The sequence below is a fragment of the Hibiscus syriacus genome, unplaced genomic scaffold, assembly GCF_006381635.1.
Source record: "Hibiscus syriacus cultivar Baekdansim isolate YM2019G1 unplaced genomic scaffold, ASM638163v2 tig00112281_pilon, whole genome shotgun sequence".
Lineage (NCBI taxonomy): Eukaryota > Viridiplantae > Streptophyta > Magnoliopsida > Malvales > Malvaceae > Hibiscus > Hibiscus syriacus.
In genome coordinates this window covers 2,263,120-2,279,002 of record NW_024063292.1, presented here as the reverse complement: position 1 = coordinate 2,279,002, position 15,883 = coordinate 2,263,120, and the positions used below count along the sequence as shown (strand labels likewise).

The 15,883-nt window shown below is 32.6% G+C and overlaps 2 protein-coding genes across 2 annotated transcripts; both read left to right on the top strand.

The window, feature by feature from the left end:
* Positions 1 to 8,280: 8,280 nt before the first annotated feature.
* On the top strand, positions 8,281 to 9,230 carry LOC120177098 (LEAF RUST 10 DISEASE-RESISTANCE LOCUS RECEPTOR-LIKE PROTEIN KINASE-like 2.1). Its single transcript, XM_039183343.1, has one exon. It carries the CDS (start codon positions 8,318 to 8,320, stop codon positions 9,188 to 9,190), a length of 873 nt encoding a protein of 290 aa, XP_039039274.1. The 5' UTR covers positions 8,281 to 8,317; the 3' UTR covers positions 9,191 to 9,230.
* Positions 9,231 to 11,728: 2,498 nt separating this feature from the next.
* On the top strand, positions 11,729 to 13,012 carry LOC120177060 (PR5-like receptor kinase; the record flags this gene model as incomplete). The annotated part of the gene is made up of 1 exon (XM_039183309.1): positions 11,729 to 13,012. A coding segment is annotated over one exon (1,185 nt), but the record flags the coding sequence as incomplete, so codon positions are not given.
* Positions 13,013 to 15,883: the final 2,871 nt, after the last annotated feature.

Below are 15,883 nucleotides of genomic sequence, written 5' to 3'. Positions count from 1 at the left end.
TGCTCTGGAGAAATTATCTCCTTTCCACGTGTTATTACCCTTTATAAAGGGAAATAAAAATCTTCCCTGAAAAATAACCATAATACCCTTATTACTTTCAAACTTTGTTATTAAATCCAACCTCAACTTTTTTCATTTAAGTCCCTAAACTTTCAATCTTTTCTGAGATTGGTCACTAAATTACCAAAAATTCTATTTTGGTCATTGACCCGACTTTTGGGATGTTACAAATATTCCCTCCTTTAAAGAAAATTTGTCCTCGAATCTTCATTGCACACACAATAAGAACATTTCTTCTAATATTTTTATGTTGTTTCCTTTACTTAATATTTCCTTCCTTTAGTTCTTCAACTACCTTTTTCCTTTATACATTCTTATCATGTCACGTATCATATAACCAGTAGCATCAGTTATTATCACTCAAAATCATTAATCAATCAAATTCCTTATCAATCTTTAATTGCCTTGCAGTAATAACCAACTTTTATTCCATCATCACTTAATTACTTCTTAAATTTCCTTAATACATATAAAATATTCTTTATTTCTCTGACTAAATCTGCTTGACCAAGAAATATAACCTTTATCACATCTGATTCTTTAAACTTTATCCTTTCATTTCCTTATTCCATTATTCCTTTATTCATTCAAAATCAAAATCTCCTTATACACAAATCATATATTTTCTTTCATGCTCATATACTCTTTTCCTCTCACTTATGCTCATTTCTGATTACTGATCTTTATCACATCTTCATAACTTTGATAATCAAAACTCATTGCACAAATCTTATTCTTCGTAAAGTCTTTATTCAAATCACAATACACATATTCTTGACTTCCTTCAAACATATTAATCCTTTACTCTTTCACTACATCACCTTTACATAATCAAATACATAACCATTTACAAATTTATGTCATACTCTGTTAGCTTAACCTGACATCATCTTTAATCTTTTAACTACATTCTTCATCACTTAACCTTTTCAGTCAACAACAGTTCCTCCAATCATATACACTCTTTTCGGTCGAAACTAACTCAACATTAATTTATTTGACTAATTTAACTCAAATTCTTACTCATTCACAATGCAATTTTCCTGGGTTCAAACTCAAGCATTACGACTTCCTTTATCTTATAAATCAATCATCAATGTACCCATTCTTAAACCCTTGCAATACAATACCTATATCAATTGATCCTTTTAAAATAATTTTACTTTACCTATTTTCTAGCAGAACTTTTAAACCAATCCATTTTTTCCCTTCTAAACTTAATTTCATATTTATTTTAACTCCTTATTTAATGTTCCAATACCAGACTCTACTATTCAAGCATATATTTCTTTCATCAAATTTGATCATTTGATATGAAATACAACTAATTAAAACTGAGTTTGTAATTGAAAATCATAATCTCTGTCTCTCTTTGATAGTGTTGATTTTTGTGAGATACGAATTCTCTTAATCCCTCTGAGATCCCTCTAGATCTTTAACACAATTCATCACTTCTTGAAAAGAAAAATTTTAACACCAATAATATTCCTTTAGTCTAGGAACAAGCCCTCCATACCTCACTTACATACATCATTTTCCTTTTAATAACTTAACAATAATTTCTTCGACTTATCAAACTACATTCATATCCCTACAAGTTACGATTCCTCTGTTTCCAAACTTAAGCATTCTAACTTTCTTTGTCTTATAAACTGATTGCTGATATATTGATTCTTAAATTTTTCTATTACTCTTTAACTTTCCTTAAACATATGAATCCTTATCTCCTTCACTACGTCACATTTACATGATCGAGATACACAACTATATCTATATCCGTTTCATATTTGGTTAACTTATCCTAACAATATCTTCAAATCTTTTAGTTCCAATACACTTTTCATCACATAATCTTGTTAGCCAACGCTAACTTTCCCATCTAGAATGCAAACCCTTATCATCCATATTCTTGCTTAAACATAGTATTATCCTTTTGTCTTAAATTCGTAAACTCTATCTCCATATCTCTTATACACTTGTCACTGATGCATCTATTCTCAAACTCTTATACAAATACTCACCACATCCTTTGATCTTTTTATCGTTCTTATGGTGACACTTGTTCACCATATTCTATCTTATCCATGCAATAATAATAAAACTACTCCATATCGCTTTTCTGATTCAAAACAGTGAAGACCTTCTATCACTATTCTGATATGATTTTAACTTTCTGAAATCAATCTTTGATCTTATGAGGCACTACCTGAGGTGTCAACTCTCCATTCTGCCTGGCCAGGCCAGGTGAATTGCTATCACCATCATGTTTATCACCTCTCACATTTCCTCAGAAATTCTCATAATCGAATTTCTACTATATTATATTAATCTTATTCTATTAGCAAGACAACATTCTCCTCACACTATCAGATCAGAAATTATCTACTTTAAGTTGGCATGCACATATTCTAAAATTTCTTTGACTTCAGTTTAAGTATAGAATCGGCTAAACCTTAGCTCTGATACCATTAAATGTAACACCCCAACCCATCTCCGACTCGGATATGAGTCCGAGGTGTCACATTCAAAGCATTTTCCTTTACAAACTGATTAAAATTCTAAATTCACATTTCAAGAAAATGAATATTTTACATTAATCAAATCAATTGGTTTACAAAAAATATCAGAGTGTATTCAACTCAATCAAATAGTACATGCCAACTAAATTCAAAATAAAATAAATACAATTAAATCATCTCTTTGATTTTTTTGATCTGAACTTTGTAAAGAAGATGCTAACATGTCTTGCTCCTCTTAACTTATCTTCTCGCTTTCCGGAACCTACGTGTGAAACATTCACACACTAAGTCTATGACTTAGTGAGGCGAATAAACATATAATGTAAACTCTAACTTATAATCATACATGAACAATTACTACTATCATATCATACACAAACATATATCCTTTCATACATCAAATCCACACATGCATATAATTATCTTCATTCCTATTATTATTATCATATTATTATCATTAATTTCTTTTTATCGTGTAATCCTATACTTATCATTCATACACATCATATCGTATCATATCACCAAACAAACACACAACACCACATAGAATTTACTCATGTAATATCTTTTTGATAGCCCATGTACACTTGTGAGAACTAAAGATATGCGAGTACACTGAGGTTGTGCACATATGTTGTCACCACAACTCGTATAATTCAAACTGAGTGGCATATGAAATTTGTCCCGAAGGACCTGTGAGTATGTCCCGAAGGACCTCTTTATATTGGATATATCCCGAAGGACCGCGTAGACCCTCGACTCTTGGCATGCCAACTATACCTATAGCTCTCGTATCATATAACATGGACATTTTTCTTATACTTCATATATTCATGTACTCATATAATTTCTTCTATCACATATCACATGTGCATATGATCATCCATTTCATATCATATAACATATGTCATTTGAATACGTTCACATATCATCTATCATATAACTTATATCATTTCTCTTATGTTCATATGACATGTAAATCATTGTCATCTCTTGTTTTCATATGTTTCCCATACATCACATATATCACATATATTATATTTACATACTTCAATATCATGGAACTTATTTCACTTTATTACATAAGCACTTATGCGCATAATCTCATAATTCTTTTACATAGCTCATTATCACATTTCATAAGATCACACTTAGTCACGTAGTTTATTTCCATAAAATTCACATGTATATATACTCATATAGCTATTATCCTTTCTCCGGTAATCACATAGATCACATCTTATAACATACACCAGGTTCATATAATACCTTATCTCATATCATTTATATATTGATTTCATATATTTACTTAGTTCAGTTTCACATAACTTATCACCTATGCAAGTCTTCTAATAAATTATCATCAAAAGCTCCTATAATATCTTCCTATGGCTTTATAGATCTTTACCATATACCTTATTTATTTTAATTTCATTTAAGCCTATAAATCTTTACCACATAATTTATCTTACATGTTCATATAGTCACTTCTATCAATGTCTCCTAATTTGCATACTATTCTCATATTGTCCTATAAGTCTTTGCTATTTAACATATTTTATTTGTTCATGTCATCACTTTATATTTAAGTTTCCTAATTGATACACTATTCTCATTTCATTCTATAACTCAATCTTATTTAGTTTCCTTCAATTCACATTAAATCATGTAACTCTATTAAACTAATTATCATAATTAATTATACCACTATGTACTTGTCCAACTCATATTTCTGTTATTCATATAACTTTTACACATAATTACTTAATTTCTATCGTTTCTCATAGATTCACTTTCATCATATTCTCTTATTTTTACGTATTTTATCTCATAATCATATATTCCCATTATCATATGATTTATGTTTGTTCTCTTATGACTCTTAATAGACATATCTTTTCATTTCCCTATATCACGTAGATCTTATCATATAACTTATCCTTTATACTCACATAAATTATATAGCACATAAAAGAACATACCAGCTCATATAATCAATCATACATACATTTCATGTCACTCACATGCTTATAATCAATACTTCTTGCATAATAAAATAACTATCGGAAATAGACTTATCACAAGTCCAATTTTCTTATAGTCCTATAAAATAAGATGCACCCACCTTGGCCTCACTAAGTTAATATCGATCTCTCATCTTTCCCTTGATCGATCTTACTTGTCAAATGTTCTAGAACTTGTTTAGGCTCAATATCTACATAAATATAATTTCCGAGACGATTATTAGAAGCCTAAACCTTATAATTCGATGCTAATAACTTAAACTAATTTATTGAACTATAATTCACTTTTTCCTTTAGGGGGTATCGATACACCCCTTGAGGTATCGGTACCCTTACTGCATTCTATTAGTTTTCGTTCAAGAGGGTATCGGTACCTAACTAGGGTATCGGTACCCTCATAACATTATGTGATTCTTTTCGTTTGAGAGGGTATCGATACCTGCTGAATGGGTACCGATACCCCTAGCCCAGAAATCATATTTTCAGCACGAAAATTACCTCATTTCACCTCAAACACCTCATGTTTCCTCCTCCTTCATATGCTAAACTCAAATACACATACTTAAGCCCATTTATACTATTCAACGCATCTTTAACTTAAAAATTCTATCCTCTATATGTAATTCAATAATTACACAAACTTTGTAACATGTACAAATTCCAATTCTAACACTTCATATTTCTTAATTTAACCATTGACAAGTCAAATTCAACTTCAAAATCTATTAACTCCTTCTATTTCAAATATTCACTTAAAAACTCATTTTTCTTGATTTCTCATAACTTGTTAATCTTTGAGTATTAAGCCACCTAAAGCTTTCCTTAATCTTTCTTAACATCCCAATAATCAAAACAAGTTTTAAAACGAAAGAATTAACTAATTGAAGACCCACTTACCTTATACAAGACTTCACGGTGGAGAGGAGGAAGAAGAAGATTGAAGAATGCTCTGGAGAAATTATCTCCTTTCCATGTGCTTATTACCCTTTATAAAGGGAAATAAAAATCTTCCCTAAAAAATAACCATAATACCGTTATTACTTTCAAACTTTGTTATTAAATCGAACCTCAACACTTTTCATTTAAGTCCCTAAACTTTCAATCTTTTCTGAGATTGGTCACTAAGTTTCCAAAAATTCTATTTTGGTCATTGTCCCGACTTTTGGGATGTTACATTGCCTACTAGATTTCATGGTAAAAAGATAACATGACAAACAGTATGCAACATCCTTACTCGGAGTATACTCGAGCCAAGAAGAAAATTGAGCAAACCAAGAATATTTAAAACATCTACGATGTTTTTCTTGAGGAAATAGATAACTAAAGAGACAGATTTGATATAGACTTGTTCTCAAGTATGCTCGTCGAATTTTATCTCATTGATTTACTAGATATTCCCGCATTGGCTTATGTAACCCAGGATCGTATTCTATAAACAGAAGATTAACGTCTTCAACCTCAATAACCGTAGACTTAGGAGGAGATTGAGTACAACTATGATGCTCAAGCCTTGGAGTTTTTGATGACATACTAATTTCTATATTACCACTATCTTTTTTTTTGAAAAAAGAATCTAGTCCTTTTTGTTTGCTCATAGTTTGAGACAACCTATAACATATAACCATACCAATATATTGATTTAATTTTATAGAAAATTTATATAATATAAATATCTTTTTGTTTGTCCATAGTTAAACGGTTTTTATTTTTCATTGATTTATAATTTCACCTTAAAAAATCATATCTATAATATTGAAAAGTCGAGTATATTTCATATCCCAACCAAATACTTAACCCTAAAAAATAATAAGTGTGACATTGCATTTCAACTACACATTTTGCAAACACTGCAGGGCGTTTAAACATGATTAATGTGATGAATACAATACATTTAATATATATGTTAAGACTTCGTTACATTAGTTGAACAAGATTGCAAAAACCAGTATTTCCTAAATTAGAAAAAGAACACGTGTAATTAAACTTTAAAAAATGATATTAAATTGAGTGTGAACTGAATTTTAAATTTTGAATGGCTTGAAGTAGGTTCATCTGGATTCCTCAAAAAAATTCCCAGGATTTTGAGAAAGTTCAGTGCAAGTTCTTATGGCTCGAAGCGTGTTCAAGTGTCTCCTTCGTTTTACTTTTCTAAGTAGACTCCCAGACTTTACATGTTGAAATTTTGCATTTCCATTCTCTTCAGACTTGGAAGGGTCTAATTCTTCATTCCATCCCTCTGTTTTATGAAAATTAACGAGTTATTTCAACTACTTTAATGTATCAGCATTTGCTCTTATACTTTACAAAAACAAATAAGTGAGTCTAGTTGGATAATACCATAGGCAAAAACAAAAGTCGTGTTAGGGGTAGAGTATAATTGTAACATTATATTAAATTACGGAAAAATAACTTTAAGCATTCAATATTTTCAAGAATTTTGAGAAAGATGAAGAGAATATCTCTAAAAGAAAGATTTCCAAAATATGATTTTGAGAATTAACGATCTGTTGACATGACACTTGATAAACTTATATGGCCTAACAGAGTTCAATCCATCCCCAACAGACCAAACTCACCTAGCCTGCTAGCATACATATGGTCATTATAATCTTATATCTGACACTGACACTGACACTGACACTAAAAGTCATTATAAAATTTCTTATGCAAGATTGAGAGAAGAGATAGAACTCAAATGGAACCCTAACTCATATTCTATCTCCTAATGAGGCATAATACCTTGAAACGGGCTAATGACTAGTCTTTCATCAACTATGATTCTCTACCTAAATTAAGAGTAAACCACCTATGACCGTCACAACTCATTTGTTCCTATCAATAAAATTGTTAACCTAAAAAACAACAATTCTTACATTTATATACAAAAATTAAAAAAATAATTCAATGCTGGAGACAAGAACACCCGTGTCAAGCTTGAACTAGGTATTATCTAGTACCTCATTAGTAACATATTGCATTGTTTCCCAGAACTTCTAGCATTGCAGGAACCAAGTTTAATCGATCTCTTCCTTTGTCTTCAGGCCTCTGAATAGCCGGTGCTGCGATAGTTGGTATACTTCTAGTAGTCGGAATTATACGTTTCCGTCAATTAATATATCCATCCCCAGGAGCGCTATCTAGACTTTGTAGGGAGTTATCAAGAGTTACCAACCATGAAATGATTGAATGCCGCGGGGATATGAAATTCACACCAGACTAACCGATGTCAAGTCACCTTGTCCCTCTGTGTTTAAGTTCTTACCATACCGAGACTCTTGTGTGGTTAGGTCCAGGTAAACGGCAGGGCAGTCTGCTGCCAATCTGGTAGCGAATTTTAGTGCTATAGGCCTCAATTCTAGAAATACATATGCCTGACGAGAAATGCTTTCAACCAAAGCCGTATTGTTGAATTATTCAAATCGTTAAGATCATTTGGTATTTTACCGCTACCGCTTTCCTCAAGCCTTTAAGAAACTCGAACTCAGTTTAAAGTCAAACCTTATGAGTTCTGAGTCCTAAGTTTAAAGTTGTTTACACTTCTGATATATCAGGCTACATAACTCTCTGTTGACTGACGCTTACTCGTGAACTGCGATTGAAACTTCCTTCGGAAAATTTTAAATTTTGAATTCGTCAAAGACCAATTCATCTTGAGTTTTTCATTTTATGTACAAACACTTCAAATAATTCTCTTCCAACTCTTCTCTCCTAAAAATGCATCCCTCTTCGTTGCCATTCAAGTTGTGGTTCTTTATCTTCATTCTAAGCTTGCTCTTCAATTTCTCTCCCAAATATGTGTTTGCCAACAGTTTCTTGAGCTGCAGTTTTCTAGCTAGCTGTGGAAGCATCTCGAATATCAGTTATCCTTTTTGGGGATTGGAATTGGATCGGCCGGAAAGCTGCGGATACCCTGGATTCCGGATCGACTGCAACGATAATGAGCCGGAAATCACGATCATGAATGTTACATACCGAGTTCTTGAAATAAACAATACTTCGAAAACCCTTAACGTTTCTAGAACCGATTACCGTGACAATAATTGTCCCACTGCTTTCCAAAACTCCACTTCCGGAAACAGCCCTTTTCGATACGCCCCGGATACTCGGTATATAAGCCTGTATTATGGTTGTCAGCCTCCCACAGTTGCAGAAAATCTCACATCAAACACGCAGATTTCCAATCAATTCGAATGCACAATAAGCGAGAGAAACATGATAGCTTATTATGCGATAGGGGACTTCAGGGGAACTGCCGTCGGCGATTACTTGGGATTGTGCAGTGACAGTGTGATTATTCCAGTCCAGAATTCTCAAATTTCGTTTTTGGAGGAAAACCAGAATCCGAGGGCTTTGGAAGAAGCGGTGGAAGTTGGGTTCTTTTTTCAGTGGTCTGCAAATGATAGCCAGTGTGATGCTTGTTTAAACGACGGCGGTCAGTGCGGGTTTAACCTCACCACAGATGAATTTGAATGTTACCACTGCCCTGAATCAGAAAGCGATCTTTGTACCAAAAGGTCTCCAGGTACATCTTCGTTCTATGTTACGCCTGTTGAAATATCTCGTGAACTGATGAACAATTCCGATTAAGATATTGTTGTTCCGGCCAAACAGTTTAGTGTTAGGTGCAGTTAATCTTGGCTTTGACTAACAATATTTTCTAGGATAAACGACACTTGATGCCATTGAACTTTGTTTATTAACTTGTTTATACCTTTGAACTTTTAATTTATCAATTATTACATTGAACTTTAGTTTTACATTCAATTAAATCATTTTGTAGTTAACTCAATAACAAGATAAAGACATGGCTAATAGTTGCTAACACAATCTGCCAAACCAAAACAACATCGTTTTGATATGACTATTCTAATGTCTAAAACGACGTCATGTTAAACATTAAATTTTGCGGGTGTATTTGATTATGCCGTTTAACTATTAAATAATTTATTGTTTTATCACTACACTTTTTGATCGTCGTCGACAATCAATCACTATCCATCACCAATAATTTTGTGTGATAACATCGGTATCAAAACGTTTGCATTTCACTCTTTTTCTATTCTTATGATTGGTTTTCCACGAAACACACTCAATATTTATGAATTAAAAGTTTGATATATCAATATTTCAATCTCTTTCAATGATCGTCCAACGAGATTAATTTTTATGTTTTTTTTAAATAAAGCTTCTCACCGCTTAGATTTTCAACAAATCTAAGAAAGTCTTCAAACAATTAAACAATAATTGATTTTTTTGTTTAATTTGATTGATTTTGAGTGGGTTTTGTGGAAACTTAATCTTAAGTGAAAAAAGATAGTGAAATGTGAAAGTTCTAGTACTGATTTTTTCACAGAAGACGATCGGTGATGGACATTGATTGGTTGCCAACATCAATCAAATAATTAGTGACAAACCGATATGCCTCTAAAGTTTAATGTCTAAAACGATGTCAATCAGAACAACTGCACCAAAACAACATCATTTTGATGTTGGAGGTCGTATCATAACTATTAACCATGTTACCATCTTATTAGTGATTTAAGAAATGACATAATTGAATATAAACTAAAATTCAATTCTATAATTAATAAAATTAAAAGTTCAGGTTGTGGTCTGGTTAGGAAAACAAAAGGAGAATGGCCCATTTCAATATAGGATTATTGAAACGCCTTCATTTGCTTTCCCAAAACGTGTATCCTGTTTACCTCTTTTTTCACACTTTCAACAGCTTCAGCTGTTGAATTTCATGGTCGATTATGAACAGCTATCTCTTTAGCTGCTTTCATGGGTGTATCAGATTCTACCATTGAACTATTAAATAATTTATTTTTTTAGCACTACACTTTTCGATTGTCGTAGACAATCAATCACCGTCCGTCACCAATAATTTTTTGTGATAACATCGGTACCAAAACATTTGCATTTCACTCTTTTTCTTCTCTTAGGATTGGTTTTTCACGAAACACACTCAAAATTGATGAAAATTCTTTTTTAAAAAATTTGATGTATCAAATACTTCAATTTCTTTCAATGATAGTCTAATGAGATTAATTTTGTGTTATGTTGTTTCTCTTCTCGAAATAATGCTTATCACTGCTTAGATTTTTAAACAAAGACTACCAATCCCGTAAATCTAATAAAGTCTTCAAATAACTAAAAAGTTTTTGATTTTGAGTAATTTAATTTTTTTTGAGTGAGTTTTGTGGAAACTTAATCCTAGGAGAAGAAAGATAGTGAAATGTGGAAGTTTTAGTACCGATTTTTTCATGAAAGACGATCGGTGATGGACATTGATTGACTGTCAACACCGATCAAATAATTTAATGACAAAATCAATATACCTCTAAAGTAGCCTAAAATGATATCGTTTTAGATATCAAAACAACATCATTTTAATGTTTTAGATCATATCAATAACTATTAACCATGTCATCGTCTCATTACTAGTTTAAAAATGATATAAATGATTGTAAAACTAAAATCCAATTCTATAATTAATAAAATTAAAAGTTAGTTTGCGGTCTTGTTAGGAAAACAAAAGGACAATGACCCATTCCAACACATGTATTACTGAAACGCCTTCATTGCTTTTCCCAAACGCAAATATCCTGCTTACCTCCTCCATTCACACTTTTGGACAGCTTCAGATGTTGAATTTCATGGTCGATTTTAGACAGCTATCATTTTAGCTGCTTTTGTTTCATTTGCATTCGCCATCTCAGCTTCAAACTTCCTTTCTAGGCTATTTTCAATTTCAACGTTTCCCATTTGTTTTCTTCCCAGCGTTTCACACCTCCACCCAACTGCGACCCACCGTGCTTCCGGCTTGACCTGCTCCATCAATATCACATTGTGTTTCTCACCTACTCACTGAGTTACTAAGTCATCTAACTCGAGCTTCGAGCTTCGAGCTCGACCCAACGATGACCGTTGGAGCAAACCAATCCCATGCATATAAAAATTGAATACAATTCGGATCAATTTGCTATTTTTATTTTTGGCTTTTGCAAAGAACTAGTTCCACTGAATTTTAGCTAACATTTTGAGATTTTGCACTATTGCAGGAGACAATAACACCCGTGTCAAGCTTGGTCTAGGTATTATCTACTACCTCATCAGTAACATATTGCGTTGTTTCCCAGAACTTCTAGCATTGCAGGAACCAAGTTTAATCGATCTCTTCCTTTTTCTTCAGGCCTCGGAATAGCCGGTGCAGCGATAGTCGGTATACTTCTAGTAGTCGGAATTATATGTTTCCGGAAAAAATGGCAGAAGATTAACGACAATGCTGAGATTGAGGCATTCATAAATAAGTTTGTTTCTCTTACACCAAGGCGATATTTCTATGGAGAAATCAAGAAAATGACAAATAAATTTAAAGATAAATTAGGTCAAGGAGGATATGGTACTGTATATAAGGGAACATTGCCCGACGGTCGTCTTGTTGCTGTTAAAGTCCTAGGTGAATCCAAGGGAAATGGGGAGGATTTCATGAACGAAGTGGCCAGCATTTGTAGAACTTCTCATGTTAACATAGTGACTTTACTTGGTTTTTGTTTTGAGAGATCAAAAAGAGCTTTGGTATATGAATTCATGACCCACGGATCGCTCGATCGATTCATTTACGATCGAGTATTGCACCACCAAAGACGTCAATTGGAGTGGAAAACATTATATGACATTGCAGTCGGCATCGCCAGAGGACTCGAATACTTGCATCAAGGCTGCAACACAAGGATCTTGCACTTCGACATAAAACCTCACAACGTCCTTTTAGACGACGACTTCTGTCCGAAGATCTCTGATTTCGGTTTGTCCAAATTATGTGAAAGAAAGGAGAGTGTTATTTCCATGGCATGTGCTAGGGGAACAATTGGCTACATTGCACCAGAAATGGTTTGTCGAAACTTCGGTGGGGTTTCTTATAAATCAGATGTGTACAGCTATGGAATGATGGTCCTTGAAATGGTGGGAGGAAGAAAAAATATCGATGTGGGAGTGTCTCAAACCAGTGAGATATATTTTCCTTCGTGGATTTATAGCCATCTTGATCGCTCCATGAACTTGGATCCTAATGGAGTAACAGATGAGGAAGAAGAAATAAAGAGGAAGCTGATAATAGCGAGCCTTTGGTGCATTCAATTGTACCCGTCCGATCGACCATCAATGAGCAAAGTGTTGGAAATGTTGCAAGGAGAGCTTCAATCATTGATGATTCCACCTAGACCTGTTGAATCTTCTTCTCCTGTACGATCACCTATAACTTATATAGAAACCAGGGATTCAAAAAACGATCGTGTAACGGTATAACGACTGTTATATCGTGGTATCAGCGGCTCCCGTTACCGATATCAGCTGAAATCAAGGTGTGAAACGGAATCACGGCCACAATTTAATTGGTAATGGTCGATTGCGGCTATAACGGACTGTTTTTCCCGTTAATCCCCATTACAACACTAAACATCACCAACAACACAGTTACTTCAAAAAAAAATGGTATTTTTCTTTTTTTTACAGGCAATTCAAAGATGGAAAAACCATATTATCTCTTAGTCTTACCAATTGGGAATGAAACTTTGTGGGTGGGAATTGCGTATCAAGCTTGCTAGCCCTCTTACCGGAGGGAGAAACATCCATAACTGTAACATAAATGTAGCAACAAAGTAAGATTTTTTGGGTATTTTTGGTAGGAATCAAACTAGCAAGCAAAGAAAAGTTAAAAACATGAAAAAATAAAGAAGAAAAGGGACTAATTTTAACAAAAAAATCTCTATTTTTCACAATATTTGCTCTGCGTTTCTGCCTCCCTTCTCACTCACGATACAGAAGAAGAGGAAGAAAAAGGGATTTAATAATTTTTTAGTTATATTTTATGTTTTAAATAATTATTTTTTACTTTTAATGTTTTAGGTTTGGACCAAAACAAGTCTAATAACAAGTTAAGTAATTTTTTACTTTTAATGTTATAGGTTTGGACAAAAACAGACCTAATAAATTAATTATTTTTTGGATTTGATATTTTTTTACTTATGTTATAGGTTTTTTAAAAATAAATGATGTGTTATTTTTAATTTTATAAGTTTTAAGTTATAATATGTTGATTTTGGTAAGTGAATAATAACGGGTAATTTATTTTTATATATTTTATTATTTTTGAGTTTTTCCTATGTTGATAGTCTTATTTCTTTTAAATAATAATGTATTCACAATGTTATTATTAATTAATTATCGTATCCTATCACTGAGTTTAATATTTAATTAAACTATATTATATATATATATGTTATTTTCGTTTAGAAAACATTCTAAAAATCATTAAAATGATTCTTTAAAATTATAATTATTATAGTTTAGGATAAGTTGTGAGAACTTTAAGAAAATTCACGACCGTGACACCCGTAGTGACCGCGATGACATCCGTTATGTCCACAACCGCGATAAACGTGACGCGACCGAAAACGCGGCCGCGAACGCTATTTAAATCCATGATAGAAACATCGTCACTGAGTTAGACTTTTAATTGATAAAAATTGATAAAGTGGAATAAGAACGTAGACTTGACTCATAAAGGTAGGCCATAATTCATATTCCAAAAAGCTGGCAATGAAGGAAATGGCGAGGCAGATGAATGAAGCTCGGGGGTCAAATTGCCTTTGCCCCGTCTTGGCTTCAAACTTCATTGATTACGTTAGTATGTCCTACATGTTTATGACTTTAAACACAATAGTATCGTCTAATTAAAAATATATGTAAACGATAAAAATGTAATATGTTATATCACTTTCGAATCTTTTATGTTTCGTATATCAAGACTTTCGAGTAATTTTTCAAAGGGAAGTTCCCGTAGAGAAAGGTCTCCGGACATGAGACATAGGAGATCTGACATAATCTCTAATATGCCTTGAGTGATTTGTCAAAACCGAAATCAATTGACAAGTCAAATATAGTAGTCATGCTTACCTATCCTACTAGTCCATGAATAGTTATCATGGTCTTACACCCAACACCAAATGCTAAAGGTAGCATATAAATCCTCATAACAGGTAGAAAGAATCCTTTTCCCCCTCCCCTTGATCTGGGTCTTGGCACATTCTCTCTTCTTCTTATGACAAACATTATTGATGAACGATTGATACATTATCGACAGAAACATTTTGTTCAAATTAGAAAGAATGAGTCATCCATAGTCGAATCAATCAACTTTGTTCCATTAATAAATTTTACCTTAGCAGCAGGTTTAAAATTCACGAAGAAATTCATAAAATGAGTTAGTAAAATGAGTTAGAGAACAAGCCTTATATTTTTTAAACTTAAAGTAGATCTATTTTCTTTTAGAACAATTCTATTTTCAAAACAATGACGAAAAAGAAAAGCGGTCAATATTTGAAAATTCTTTAGATCCGACAGAGGAGATGAATATACATCAAATTTTTTTGAAAACTTCTATAAAGAGCATGACATCGTCCATCAGCTGACAGTAAGATACACGCCTCAACAAAATGGAGTTTCAGAAAGAAAGAACGACACAATCCTTGATATGGCAAGAAGCATGATAAAAGGTAAGCACCTATCGAGAATATTTTGGGCCGAAGATGTTTGTTTTGCAGTTTACCTATTAAATCGATGTCCAACCAATAGTGTGAAGTATATGGCGCCAAATGAAGCATGTAACGATAAAAAATTGGGAGTTAAGAAACCTCAAATTTTTTTTGGTGCATTGTATAAGCCCACATTCCTGAGTAGACCGGAAAAAAGCTCGATTACAGGAGATAAAAATGTATTTTCATCGAGTATGATGAAAGAAGCAAACCTTACATGTCATATAATCATCTCACAGAGAATATAATAATTTCAAGAGATGTCGAGTTTGATGAGGCCAATTAATGGAGACAGAACAAAGAAGAAAAGAAAGTTAAATGAGTATTTTTTTAATGAAGATAAAGATGATTACATTCTTATTAATCAAGATGATCATCAAGGTCTTCAACAAAACCCAATTGCATCAACATCATCAAACAGTAGTAGCAATGATAGAAGCAAAACATAAAATCTTGAACCTAAAGTTCAAAGTGTAGAAGTTCGTTTTGTCCGGGGGTTTCATTCGATTTTTGCTTGTGTTTATATATATATATGTGTATATTATTAATTAGTTTGAATATTAGGTTAATTATTTAAATTATGTGTGTGTGATCGGCATACTATATAGTAATATATATATATTATTATACGTGTGTATATATATATATATATAAAAGGTGAAATTTAAAAAGATTTAACATT

Excerpts from the sequence above, each read along its gene's own strand:
- LOC120177098 (XM_039183343.1), top strand. The coding sequence starts at position 8,318 with ATGCATCCCTCTTCGTTGCCATTCAAGTTGTGGTTCTTTATCTTCATT.